General features: G+C 39.1%; 1 protein-coding gene across 1 annotated transcript in view; it reads left to right on the forward strand.

Annotated features, from left to right (window-relative positions):
- The window catches only part of CADPS2 (calcium dependent secretion activator 2), a 378,380-nt gene that overhangs the window by 268,247 nt on the left and 97,755 nt on the right, over positions 1-12,378 (forward strand). The window contains 3 exon segments of the mRNA XM_023755323.1: positions 5,488-5,551; positions 8,675-8,798; positions 10,760-10,780. Of these exon segments, the coding sequence (XP_023611091.1) occupies positions 5,488-5,551; positions 8,675-8,798; positions 10,760-10,780 (209 nt within the window).

A 12,378-nucleotide genomic window follows, 5' to 3' on the forward strand; every position in this document is an offset into this window, starting at 1 on the left:
GAAAGATTACTTTCAACCAAGGATTCTGTACCAGCAAAAGTCTTGATTAAGGGTAATGGTTGAATAATATTTTCAGATATGAAGAACCGCAAAAGATAATGCAACTTACCAAGACAAAGGAGAAAACAAAGAAAAGAGTTAAGATCTTTGTAATAGGAAATCAACCTGAGACAGGAGGGAAGGTTATGGTTAATAGACTCCAAAGTGGTGTTGCCCAGCCAGCATGGCTCAGTGGTTGAGCGTCAACCTATGAGCCAGGAGGTCATGATTCGATTCCCAGTCAGGGCACATCCCCAGGTTGCAGGCTTGATCCCCAGAGTGGGGCATGCAGGAGGCAGCGGATCAATGATTCTTTCTCATCATTGATGTTTCTATCTCTATCATTATCCCTTTCTCTCTGAAATCAATAAAAGTATATTTTTTAAAAAGGCTCCAAAGTGACACCTGAGCTTAGAGAGCAACCAATTCTCACTGGAACAGGTCAGAAAATTCTTCATTATTTTAACACGTCTGGAGTAGAGTGTGGAATTGTATTAATTAGATTGTATTAGATTTTGGAGTTATATTAGACTACAGGCCTGGTGCATGAAATTCGTGCACTAGAGTGGGGGGTTCCCCTCAGCCTGGCCTGCACCCTCTCACAGTCCAGGACCCCTTGGGGGATGTCCACCTGCCGGCTTAGGCCCAATCACCCTGGGAAGCAGGCCTAAGCCAGCAGGCAGACATCTCTCTTGCCGTCCAGGAGCCCTCACTCCTTACCGCCAGCCTGCTCGCTGCTCCTTACTGCTCGGCTCACTGCTCTTTAGTGCTGCCGTGGAGACAGAAAATACTTCCACCACCGCCACTGCACTTGCCAGCCATAAGCTCAGCTTCTGGCTGAGCGGCACCCCCGCTATGGGAGTGCACTGACCACCAGGGGGCAGCTCCTGTGTTGAGTGTCTGCCCCCTGGTGGTCAGTGCACATCATAGCGACCGGTTGTTCTGGTTGTTCTGCCATAACGGTCTCTTAGGCTTTTATTATATAGATTAAGTATATAAAAACAGAATATTAAAAAAAAGACAAGTATTATAAACAAAATAGTAATCATAGTTAAAATGTTGTCTCCATTACCTAGGACATTTACATAAATAATATAAAGTTACTGAATTTAGATCTACTATTAAATCCCCCAAATGATGTAACCATATTAGTAAGATAGAAAGGACAGGAATTATGTTTAGAGTGGGGGAAAGTGGCCTTAAGGGAAGGCGGGGAAGAGCTATGTCCCAAATGAAGTAACAGGGGATGATATTTACCCTCCTAACTGAAACAATTAAAAAAAAAAAAGAAGAAGAACAAAATATGTGGGGAAAATGCTTTTTAAGACACTAAACATAAGCAATGAACAGCATTGATTCCTGAGAGCTGGGAAATAAATGAAGTAAGGCCCTGCTTACTGCAGAGAGAATGTTTCCAGGCCATGGCCTGGAGAGGAGGAACCTGGGTGGATCCCAGGGGACATCCTGACTTGAGGAGGCAGGGCTGGGAGTCTAAGGAGGCCAAAGCAGCCAGCGTTTTCAGGCCAGAATTCCAAGGAAGAGAAAGAGTGGAGAGACCTACAGGTATCTACAGAAAGTCCCCCTGGAGTTTTCTCCCCGGTTATGTGAGAAAACTATCCAAAGTCAGGCAAAGAACTATGTGAAAGGATTTTCCAAAAAACTATGGGAAATTCCCAAAGCTAACACAGAGCTAGTTCCAGTTTCTCCTACCCAGAGTGGGAACCTTCTAATTCATGGGCATCAGGTATAGTACTCACAGCATTTTGCCTCAATAGTGGAAAAAAATTAGTCCTAGAATAAACACTGTCATCGTCTCTCCTAATGCGGATTAAAATAAAGATTCAAATGAATCAAACTGTTTTCAAGGAATTTAACTGCATTCCAAAACAAAGTTCCGAAATACAGAGTTTTGTATTTAAAGGAATACAAAGGTATTGAGCTATCAAAAAGATAAAATAACAATGTCTAGCATCCAGTCAAAAATTTCCAGATATACAAAGAAATAGTAAAATATGACTAATGAAGGGAATAAAACCAACCAACAAAGTGAAAATGACACAGAAAATAAAAATTAATAAACAGTAGTGTTAAAAGAATTATAATTACTCTATATCATATGTTAAAGGCATCTATGGAAAACTTACAACTAACATCATACATAATAGTGAAAGACTGAATGTTTTCCTACTAAGACCGAAAACAAGGCAAGAAAGTCTGCTGTTACTACTTGTATTTGAAACTGTACTGATGATGTTCTACAATGAGGTAGATCAGTGATTCCCAAAGTGGGCGCTACCGCCCCCTGATAGGCACTGCAGCGATCCTGGGGGGCGGTGATGGCCACAGGTGCATTTGGGGGCGATGAGTAACTGCTATTAAAATTTTTAAAAAATTAATTTCCAGGGGCTGAGTAATATTTTTTCTGGAAAGTGGGCGGTAGGCCAAATAAGTTTGGTAACCACTGAGGTAGATAAAAGAAAGACATTCAGATTGGAAAAGAAGTAAAACAGCCTTTCTTCACAGATGTTATGATTATCTATGTAGAAATTCCTATAGAAACTACCAAAAAAAAAAGGTTGCTCTAATTAAGAAGTACGTTTAGAAAAGTTGTAGGAGCTTAAATATACACATACCAATTTTTTCTGTATGATAGCAACAAACAAATTGAAATTAAAAACAATACAATTTACACTAGCAACAAAAATTACTAAATACTTTGGTTCACTTTGACAGAGATGTGCGAAACCTGTACACTGAAAAATACAGTCAGTCTGAAAGAAATTAAGGGAAACCCAAATTGATCTATAGATTCAATGCTACCTCAATCAAAATCCCAAAAAGATTTTGTAGGAATTGGAAACCTGATTCCAAAATTCATAAATGGAAAAATGTTGTCTTGAACTTCATCAACATTAAGAACTTTTGATCTTCCAAAGCCATTTTTAAGGGTATAAAGAGACAAGTCCCAGAATGTGAGAAAATATTTGCACAGTACGTATTCCACAAAAGACTTCTTCCCAAATTGCATGCTTTAAACATGTGTAGTTCATTGTATGTCACTGAAATCTTTAAACTTTTTTTTAACTGCTTATTTTCCATAGTGGGATGTTTAACATTAAGAATTAGAAATATTAGCAGTTAGGTTAAGGATATGACATTTAAATACCAAAAGAATCAGCTAAAAGTTAAAAATATTTTTTCTAGAGTAATTACTTGGGGAATGGGGTAGAACTGACAAAGGTTTTCATAAAAAACCTTTTGGAAGTTTCCTGTTAGAATGTGTACATATATTACTTTGATGAAACTACATACTTACATCTAAAAGTGGCTACGTAAAAGGAACATCTTAATCATAGGACAGGTCTACGCAGGCTCATTTATCTGAATATTTAATGTACTAAAGTAGGAATGAGGAGGATTTCAATTTATTCCTATTAGGGATTAAACTTGGTTGAATTTTATTTGATAATTTAGGGTTTTTTTCCCCACTTTATGTTGCTATTATAGAGCTGTCAAAGTGGTAAAAACCCAAAATATTTATCCTGAAAGGCAGGCCAAAATGATTCCCTTTTAAAACTTGTAAAGATTAATTAAGGTTCTGTGTCGTTATTTTCTGTACTTTATTGATTCAGGATTACTTGTACTCTATAAATGTGTTGAATTATTTACACATCATGGGCAGCTAATGCTAATTCAGAACATGCCCAGTGGGACCTCAGAGCCCTGCAATGCTAAATGTAATCTGGGGATCAGTAACATTCCATTCATAAAATGCATCACCCACAGGTTAATGGAAATAAACAATAGGCAAGACAATGAGTGGATTATGCAAATACACTGAAAAGATTTAAGCAAGGGGAGGGGACAACAAGAACCCAATTTGTGTTTTATTTAAACTCGGATTAAGGTTTATGGTATACAAAATGATTAAAGCCACTTTGCTAATTTGCTAATGCTCTAAGAAGCACCACTACACAGGGAAAACTATCAAAATAGATTGGCCGTGGCTTTTTTTGTGTGTAGGAGAGGCTAATAGGGTGCAAAGAGATGAGATTAAGTGAAGGAAACTTTTAACATGAAATGAACAGTATTCTGAAGAAAAATTTGAGTGATTAAATTTACAAGACATTTATTTGCATTTATCTGAGACAAATAAAAGTTGCATGAAACTAAAACTCAGGCTTTATATTCAACTACTGCTCTGTGAGAAATCTTTTTCATTCAAATTCGGTCCTATAAAACAAATTCAACTTAAAACACAAGTGCCTTTTAGGAAAACCTGTTCAAATGATAGTGTGAGAAACAAATTTCATTGTGAATTACGTCTTAGATAATATGTCCACCAAGCCCCTGAATAACGGCCAAGGACGTGGCAATAAGGAAATCTTTTCAAGTTGTTGGTTTGGAGATTTCTAAGCCTGTGTAAGGTGCAGCCTGGGGACAGCCCAGTTGCTGGTAGCACTTGGCCTTGGAGCTGGAGCAGTGGTCTGGGAAGGTTCACCAAAGCCAGGAGTCCCAGCAGGAGTGACCTGAAGAGGGGACCCCCCCCCCCGCCCCTTGTAAAGAGCAATCACCTGTCATCACCATGTGGCAGTAACTTCTGAGGAGCCCACTGGAGCTCCCAGCCTCTGGCCCTGACGTCAGAACATCCGCATAACCTGCCCTTCAGTTGTGGGTGTGTATCAGGGATGCATGCGCCTGAAGAACTCGGGATAAATGACTCTCCTGGCATAAGGGTTTTGTGTTTTGTCGGGGGAAGAGGGAGAGTAGGACACCGGTGTGGACAGGCAAATGTGAGGGAAGGGGGGAGATGGAACCTTGTTTGTCTTAGAAGTTATGTCAGTTGTGTGTTTCCATCTTAAACCACAGGGAGAAATGGGGGAAGTTGTTTCAATGTTATTATAGAAAAGAAATTATTAGGGAATACTTTTTAAAAAAATATTTTTTTATTGATTTCAGAGAGGGAGAGAGAGATAGAAACATCAGTGATGAGGGAGAATCATTTATCAGCTGCCTCCTGCATGCCCCAAACTGGGGATCAAGCCCACAACCAGGGCATATGCCCTTGACCGGAATTGAACCTGGGACCCTTCAGTCCACAGACAGACGCTCTATCCACTAAGCCAAACCGGCTAGGCTCTTAGGGAATGCTTTTTAAGTATCTCTTTACTCATAGAACCCTGGTGGTTCTTCTCTGATTATTATATTCTTTATGTACATGTGTCATCAAAACTTTAGAACCATTTTCATCATAGTTCGTACCCTTATTAAGACATTTAAATCATGGGACTAGGTAAAGGTCGGCATTAAAAGTTTCCTGGATGGGCTGATGCTATTTTAACCACTTGCCATTGTTCTTCCGTCATGCCAGGTAGTAGAAGAGGGGATGATGGTTTAGCAGTTTGGATATTAAAGGTTTGACCTTTGTTCCTCCTTTTGTTTTTGAAGATACTGCTTTCCCTTTGGACGACCTGAGGGTGCCCTGAAAGCTACACTGTCCTTACTTGAAAGGGTATGTTTCAACATTCCTTTACAAATACTGTTTCCGCTGTCAGTTGCTGGGTGTCTGAACTAGGCAGCCAGTCTCATTCCCCAGGCCCAGGAGTGTGCTCCCCTTTGAGTCCATTGCGTTTCACCAACCTCTCACATTTCCTTGCTATCTTCAAAATTCCCCTATCCCCTGCTGCTTCCTCCCAAGGCCTTTCTGAAGCGCACCTTGGCTTCATATGCTAAGTTGATGGCATCTTTTTGGTCATTTTCTATTTTTCCATCTTTTTTCCTCCCCTCATGAAATAGGTGTGGTAGTTTTTTTCAGTCAAGGTAATGAACTGTTTTTCAGACCTCACGGTTGTCTCATCCTTCCCCCTGACTTGTGTGTACTTCTACCGGTCATCGTCCCAGACCTAAACGAGTTTATCATTTAATATTCAACAACATATCATTCTTTTTGTTCTAAAATCATCGCAGAATTTATTTCAGTTCAATCTGTGTGTTGCTCTAAATGAATTCATGAATTGTAGAAATTCATTTCCCCTCGAAAAAATAAATAGCAAATAAGGTTTCATGCCATGCTGAAAATTTGTCTATTAATGCAAGTATATTCTCCACTCCTGTTTTTGTGATAGATTAGGTTTGAAAGGGAAGTATCATTTTCATCTGCTTGTAAAACTTTTCGTATGCTCATTGGAAGCTAACAGGTAAGTGGGTGGCCAGTTCCTATTCCTTATCAGTGTTAAAAGACAATGGCTATGCCCTAGCTGGTTTGCCTCAGTGGATAGAGCATCGGGCTACGGACCAAAGAGTCCCGGGTTTGATTCCAGTCAAGGGCAGGTACCTCGGTTGCAGGCTCCACCCCAGCCTGGGCCCTGGTCGGGGCTCATGCAGGAAGCAACCAATCGATGTGTTTCTCTCACATCAATGTTTCTTTCTGTCTTTCCCTCTGTCTTCCACTCTCCCTAAAAAAAGAAAAAGACAATAATACATAGGAATCATCTATGGCCCGTGATTTGAACATTCTGATGCTGATTTATCAACTTCAAGCACTTGTTCCTGTCCGTTTTTCAGCCCAATGAACTCTAGATTGCATTGTTTATTAGCACCTCTATGAAAACCCCACAGGGATTTTAGGGATTTAAGGGCTTGGGAGATGAGGGCTAGAACTAGTGGCTAAAATGAGGTCCTTCACATATAAATTGGTTTCATCTACATATCCCTGTCTTATCCTTGATTACTGTGCATTGTGTGAAAGAAATATTCTTGTAGGAATTACCTGTTTATTGATAATTTTTATAATATTAAGAGCTGCATGCAACCCAAGCTTTTCAAAGGATAAGTCTCATCCTGTTCATTAAGGTACATGGATAAGGTAAAACCCTAAAAGATAGCTTTACTTTTGGGAACCGCACCCCATCCTGGGTACCAGCCTCTCTGTGAGCTGGTTTTCACAGCAGAGCTTCCTCCTCCCCTCCCCACCCCCAGCAGGGAAGAGTCAGTGGTAGCAGCGATGCCCCATGCCCTGCACTGACGGGGCAGGATGGACAGTGACCTTTATTGCAGTTGTAGTCACTAATCATGTCTCGTGCTGAGGTGAGGGAGGAGTGGTAAAAGCCTTATCTTCATTTTCATGTCTCTGCACTTACTGACATCTTAGCAAAATAAAATAAAATCTACATGTGAATTCTTGATACTTAGTAAGAAATATTGCCTGGTTTCAACCCTGGACTCACCTCATTCTAACTTTAACAGCTACTTATTTCCATTATTTAAAAGGTTGTTACCATGGTAAGGCCTAGTGGTAAAGTGTATGATTCTGCCTATGGTACAAAATTAATCTGAAATTCAAATTTCAGTAATAATCACATAAAAATAACAGCGCATGCTAATGCTTGTACATTTTTTTACTATAAGTAGAAGGATTTTTCTGACTATAAAGAGTCTAATGTTCAGTTCAAAATAAAGTGCAAATATGTGTTTGTTTTAAAGATTAGTTCTATGAGCGTATGATGAATAAACGAAGTTGATGGCGAGGAAGCTTTCAAATGATGGAGTTTGTTGTTTTCAAAAGGAAACTTTGCCTAACAAAATTAAAATATGTTGTCAGGATCACCAGCGCTAGAACCACGGAATACATTTGAGATTATAAGATCCTTAGTGCCAAGACTTATGGAAAGAGAGAGAAATAATGAAGCAGGAAATGGGTGTTTTCATGTTCTATCGTTATTTCTTCCCCAATAAAAGACTAATAGGATAGTTAGAACCCTTAAGTATTGCCGTCTTTATAGTAACATTTTGCTATATACTTTATCATTTGAATGTAAGCAAATCAGGATAAAGCCATTAACTTTATGAAAAATAGAGTTTGACTAATAGTGTAATCAAAGCTGACTGTGAGTGGTTTTATCACTAGGAAAGTTATCAGTCATTAAATGAGTGTTTAAATACATTGTATTTTGAATTATGGGTATAACTGTATTTCCCCCTTACCAAGAGTAATATTTTTAAAGGGAAAAATCCAAAAACACAATTTAGGAACCCAACGGAAAATAGTCAGTTTTTTTTCTAAATTAGGAAGTTTCCATGTCTTTTAACACTTGATACTACATTTCACTGAGACAAGGAAGTTTTCTCCCTCGTGAGTAGATCATGGTAACTAAAGTTTAATTAGTGAAAGCGGTGGTCTTGGTTTTTATAGAGCACAAAAAAAGATGCTGCTTCTTAACGGAGTTCTGTTACTGTTTTTATCTATGTTGCTCAAAACACTTAAAGCTTTGAAATTAAGAGATACGGAGGACAAACTTTGTTTATTGCTTGTCCCAGCGATGGTAATCCTGATCTGAAACAGCTGCTCTCATGGTGTCCTGGGTCCCTGGGGGAAGAATGACAGTCACACTGAATGGTGGCTTGGCCTGTGGGAGGTTTTGATGTGCACAAATGAGGCTTCTACAGGAGGAGCCGAGATTAGAGGATTACTTCCCAGTTGTGAAGTGCGGACTAATTACTTCCCCCAGTGTTACCTGGGACCCCTCCTACTAATTAATAGTCAGGTCTAGAACAATTTGTATAATTTGTTTTTAGAATTTTATGCAATCTATCTCTCTCTCCCTCCCTCCCTCCCTCCCTCCCTCCCTTCCTCTAGGTTTTAATGAAAGATATTGCCACTCCCATACCAGCAGAAGAGGTGAAAAAAGTGGTCAGAAAATGTCTGGAGAAAGCCGCCTTGATCAATTACACTAGACTCACAGAATATGCCAAAATAGAAGGTCAGTGCAGTGAGCAATTGCCGAAGTGGCAGCAAGAGCCAACAATGCCTATTAACTGAATTTTCTGTGAGAAGCCCTTTCCTTTTCTGAACAAACCTGTGCCCTGGCAAAGGGAAATGTCTCATTAAAATCTCAGCTGGTGAACTGAAGAGCTTTTTCCTATTCATTGCTTTAATATGCCTCCTGGGACTCTGCTTGAATGAAAGACCCGGGATTCGTGCTTAAGTTGTCCTTTGTTCTTATTTTGAGTTTGCAAGGAACCAAGAGGTGTTTTCATGGGTTGTGTTTTTTGGCATTACTGTAAGTATGTCTAACATTTAAACTATGGACAGTGTATTCTTTCCTGATCAGTAACAGTGTAGTATTACATAATTTTATTTTCTATTCAGCAATATCATTCAGAGAAAGGGGGAAACTTGTTGATTATCATGAGGGCTGAAATAAATGGATAGAATTACTTGTAACTTTTAATTGCTTTCAGTATATTGATGTGTTGGAAGATTAGATCTCTTGAGAGGACTGTGCATTTTTTTCTCTTTTTTCAGGTTTTATTCATTGAGGAAACGGTCATTTAAGATGTTTAGAAATAAGTAGGTTGGAATTTGTGGCAAAGTCACACAAGCAGTTTTTACTCAACAGTCCTTTGATTGATATAATTAAAAGTAAAAGAAAGGACCCTAAATTTTCTGCTCTAATTATAAAACTAGCTTGTTCAACACATGTATCATTTACTTGGGGAGGAAAAAAGTTTGCAGTGTCGAATATTTATGTCTAAATATAAAAAGTAAATCGTTAGAAAAAACTTAGTCACTTTTAATATAAAATTTTACATAATGAATTATAAATGTATGAATTAGATGCTGTTATAATAGTTTCATCAAAATGGTGACAATGAAAAAAAGATGACTATAATTGGCTGTGTTATATCCTTTCTTCTCTCCAAATCTGATCCAGCTTTCTAACAAGCATGTGATAACCAACCTCCTGAGTGATTAACAAAAAAGCCATCCCATCACTATAGCAACCAATATTATATCACGAGAGTAACAACATGAAACCTCCTTAGTTACCAGTTTAACATCATTAATTATGATATCATGTTGTGTTAAAGCACAAGCAATGAATATTAGATCATGTGGGGAAAGTGGAAGATAAACAGATTGGTTTTCACATTTTGAATACTCATTCAGTTTTCACGTTTTGGGAATAATGGGTGTTGCGTACACGGATTGAAAGAATTAATATAAAAGTAGACATATTAAAACCTTTCAAATCTGGCAATGAGAAAAGTGTGGACAACCTGAATAAATACAGTATTGCTTTATCTAAATATTATGAATCCTATCAAAAAAAAGATGAAAATCTTTTTTAAAATTTATCTTTATTGTTGAAAGTATTATAGATGTCCCACTTTTTCCCCCACTGCTCCCCTCCACCTCACACCTGCACCCCCAGGCCTTCACCGTACTATTGTCTGTCCCCAACACACACACACACACCCACACACCCGCCCACTCTGAGATTTGTCAGTCTGTTCCATGCTTCTATGTCTCTGGATCTATTTTATTATTTTTGTACTTAACTGTCTACTTTAGTTCATTATTTTGACCATTACCTAATACTTTCTGGAACTCACCCTCTCCTATCTGAGAGTATTCTAGAAAATGGATCCTAGAAATCTAGTCAGGTAGGACTACTGAGCAGTCTCCTTTTAAAAAAACAAAAGGCATTCTTATTTGATGAGAAAAACTTCTATGCTTTTTATTATCTCCCTCCCCCCTTTTTTGTGTCTTAAAAAATAAAGAGCTTTTCTTTCATGCTTAGGATCAGACTAAGAACAAAGTCAAATTTAAGTTAGTAGGAAGTGGGCTACTTTTCTTGGCTGGATTGGCCTACTGTATTATGTGAGCAGCATGGGTAGAGTTTGCTTTTCTCCTAAATTGTCTTTTCTTATGTTCTAGGCCCAGCAGAAAAGGAGACAGGTAATTGATGCTTGTGCATGCACGTGTTATTTCTAACGTGTTGCTGTTGTGTTTTGGTATTATGAGTAGCTCTTTCCTTTTCAGGACTCCTATTGGATCACTTTAGGATGGTGAAGAAAACTTTGATTTTATCGGAACTATTGCTAATGCGTTGTAGGGGAAAGTATAGGCCATTTATCTCTGTAAAAGTTCAGCACTGGTTTCTGATATGAATTCAAAGCAAAACACCTGAGGCTGTGTTAATGTTATGCATTATTTTTTAAGCATAGACGCTAATCTTCTGTGGAAGCGGTTGCCAGCATTTGAAGGGCTCTTTCAGCTAGAAAAGAGGCCCATCTCTCCTTTATCACTCCTGAGAAATAACAGAGGGAAAAGCACCGATGCTGTTAAATGAAAAATAAGCAGCTCTTAACTTTGGAAGTTGTTAATCATAGGAAGGAGCAGAGGCTATGAAATCCCATCTCAAGAAATTTCTGGGAAAGAGTCTCTCTATTTTGAAAGGTTTTGTTACTTTTTTCTAGTGTCACTCATCACAGTTGTAACTTTTTTATGTTTGAATATTTTTGTTTATTGACTGAGAGAGAGAGGGGGAGGAAAGGAGAAATAGAGAGAGGGGGAGGGAGAGAAACATCGATTTGTTGTTCCACTTGTTTATGCATTGATTGGCTGATTCTTGTATGTACCCTGACTGCGTTCGAACCCACAACCTTGACGCATCAGGACAACACTCCAACCAACTGTGCTATTCAGCCAGGGCTGTAATTATTTTAATTACATTTGCTGTTATCTATTTATCCTACCTATCTCCTCTTCAGCCTCATGAAGGCATAATCCTGACTGAACTTGTTTTCCAAAGTCACTGTTGTATTCCCAGCATCCAGACCTATGCCACTGACATGAAGCAGGTACTTAATGCTTTGGAGAGAGACAAGAAGTTAGTTTCATCAGAAAACAATGGAGAAAGAGAAGAGCGATGAATGAACCTTTCCAGTCCCAGTTTGCTTATCTGCGTCAAATTTTGCATGCAGTGTTATAGACAAGTTTGCTTGGGTTGTTTTTAACTGAAGTCTTCTATTAAGGGCTTTGTTTTTTTCCCTACATTTTTCTATATATTTTTTTTTCTAACATATTTGACCCCTGAGAGAATCAGGAACAAAACACTCAGAGCCAGGAAAAGGGAAGAGAACACACCTATCATGCTGTCTAAAGGGCATTTTAGAAAAAAATGAGTTAGGAAAAAGGAATGAGACTGCCAGTCCCTTTCATGGCAGCCCATTGTGACAGCAACAGTCCAGTGCTCTTTAACAAACTTCTCCAAAACCTCTCGTGGCACTTTACCCCCCACAACCTTGCTGTGGTGAACACAGTTTTCATAGTTTGCACACAGTAGTCCAGGGTTGTTCGTGGCCCTCCCACTGCCCGAGCGTAAATAAGTCGGCCACCTGGGACGAGAGTCAGGTGTCCTGATCCCCCGCCTACAGGGCTCCGCTCCTTCCCCTGTGAAATATGAAGGGGTCGCAATGCACCTTCAGGAAGGATGGGGCGCACACTGTTGCCCTGTTCCCATTAAAGAGCCCAGGAAAGGGCATGTGCTGCCG

The sequence above is a fragment of the Myotis lucifugus genome, unplaced genomic scaffold, assembly GCF_000147115.1.
Source record: "Myotis lucifugus unplaced genomic scaffold, Myoluc2.0 scaffold_73, whole genome shotgun sequence".
Classification (NCBI taxonomy): Eukaryota; Metazoa; Chordata; class Mammalia; order Chiroptera; family Vespertilionidae; genus Myotis; species Myotis lucifugus.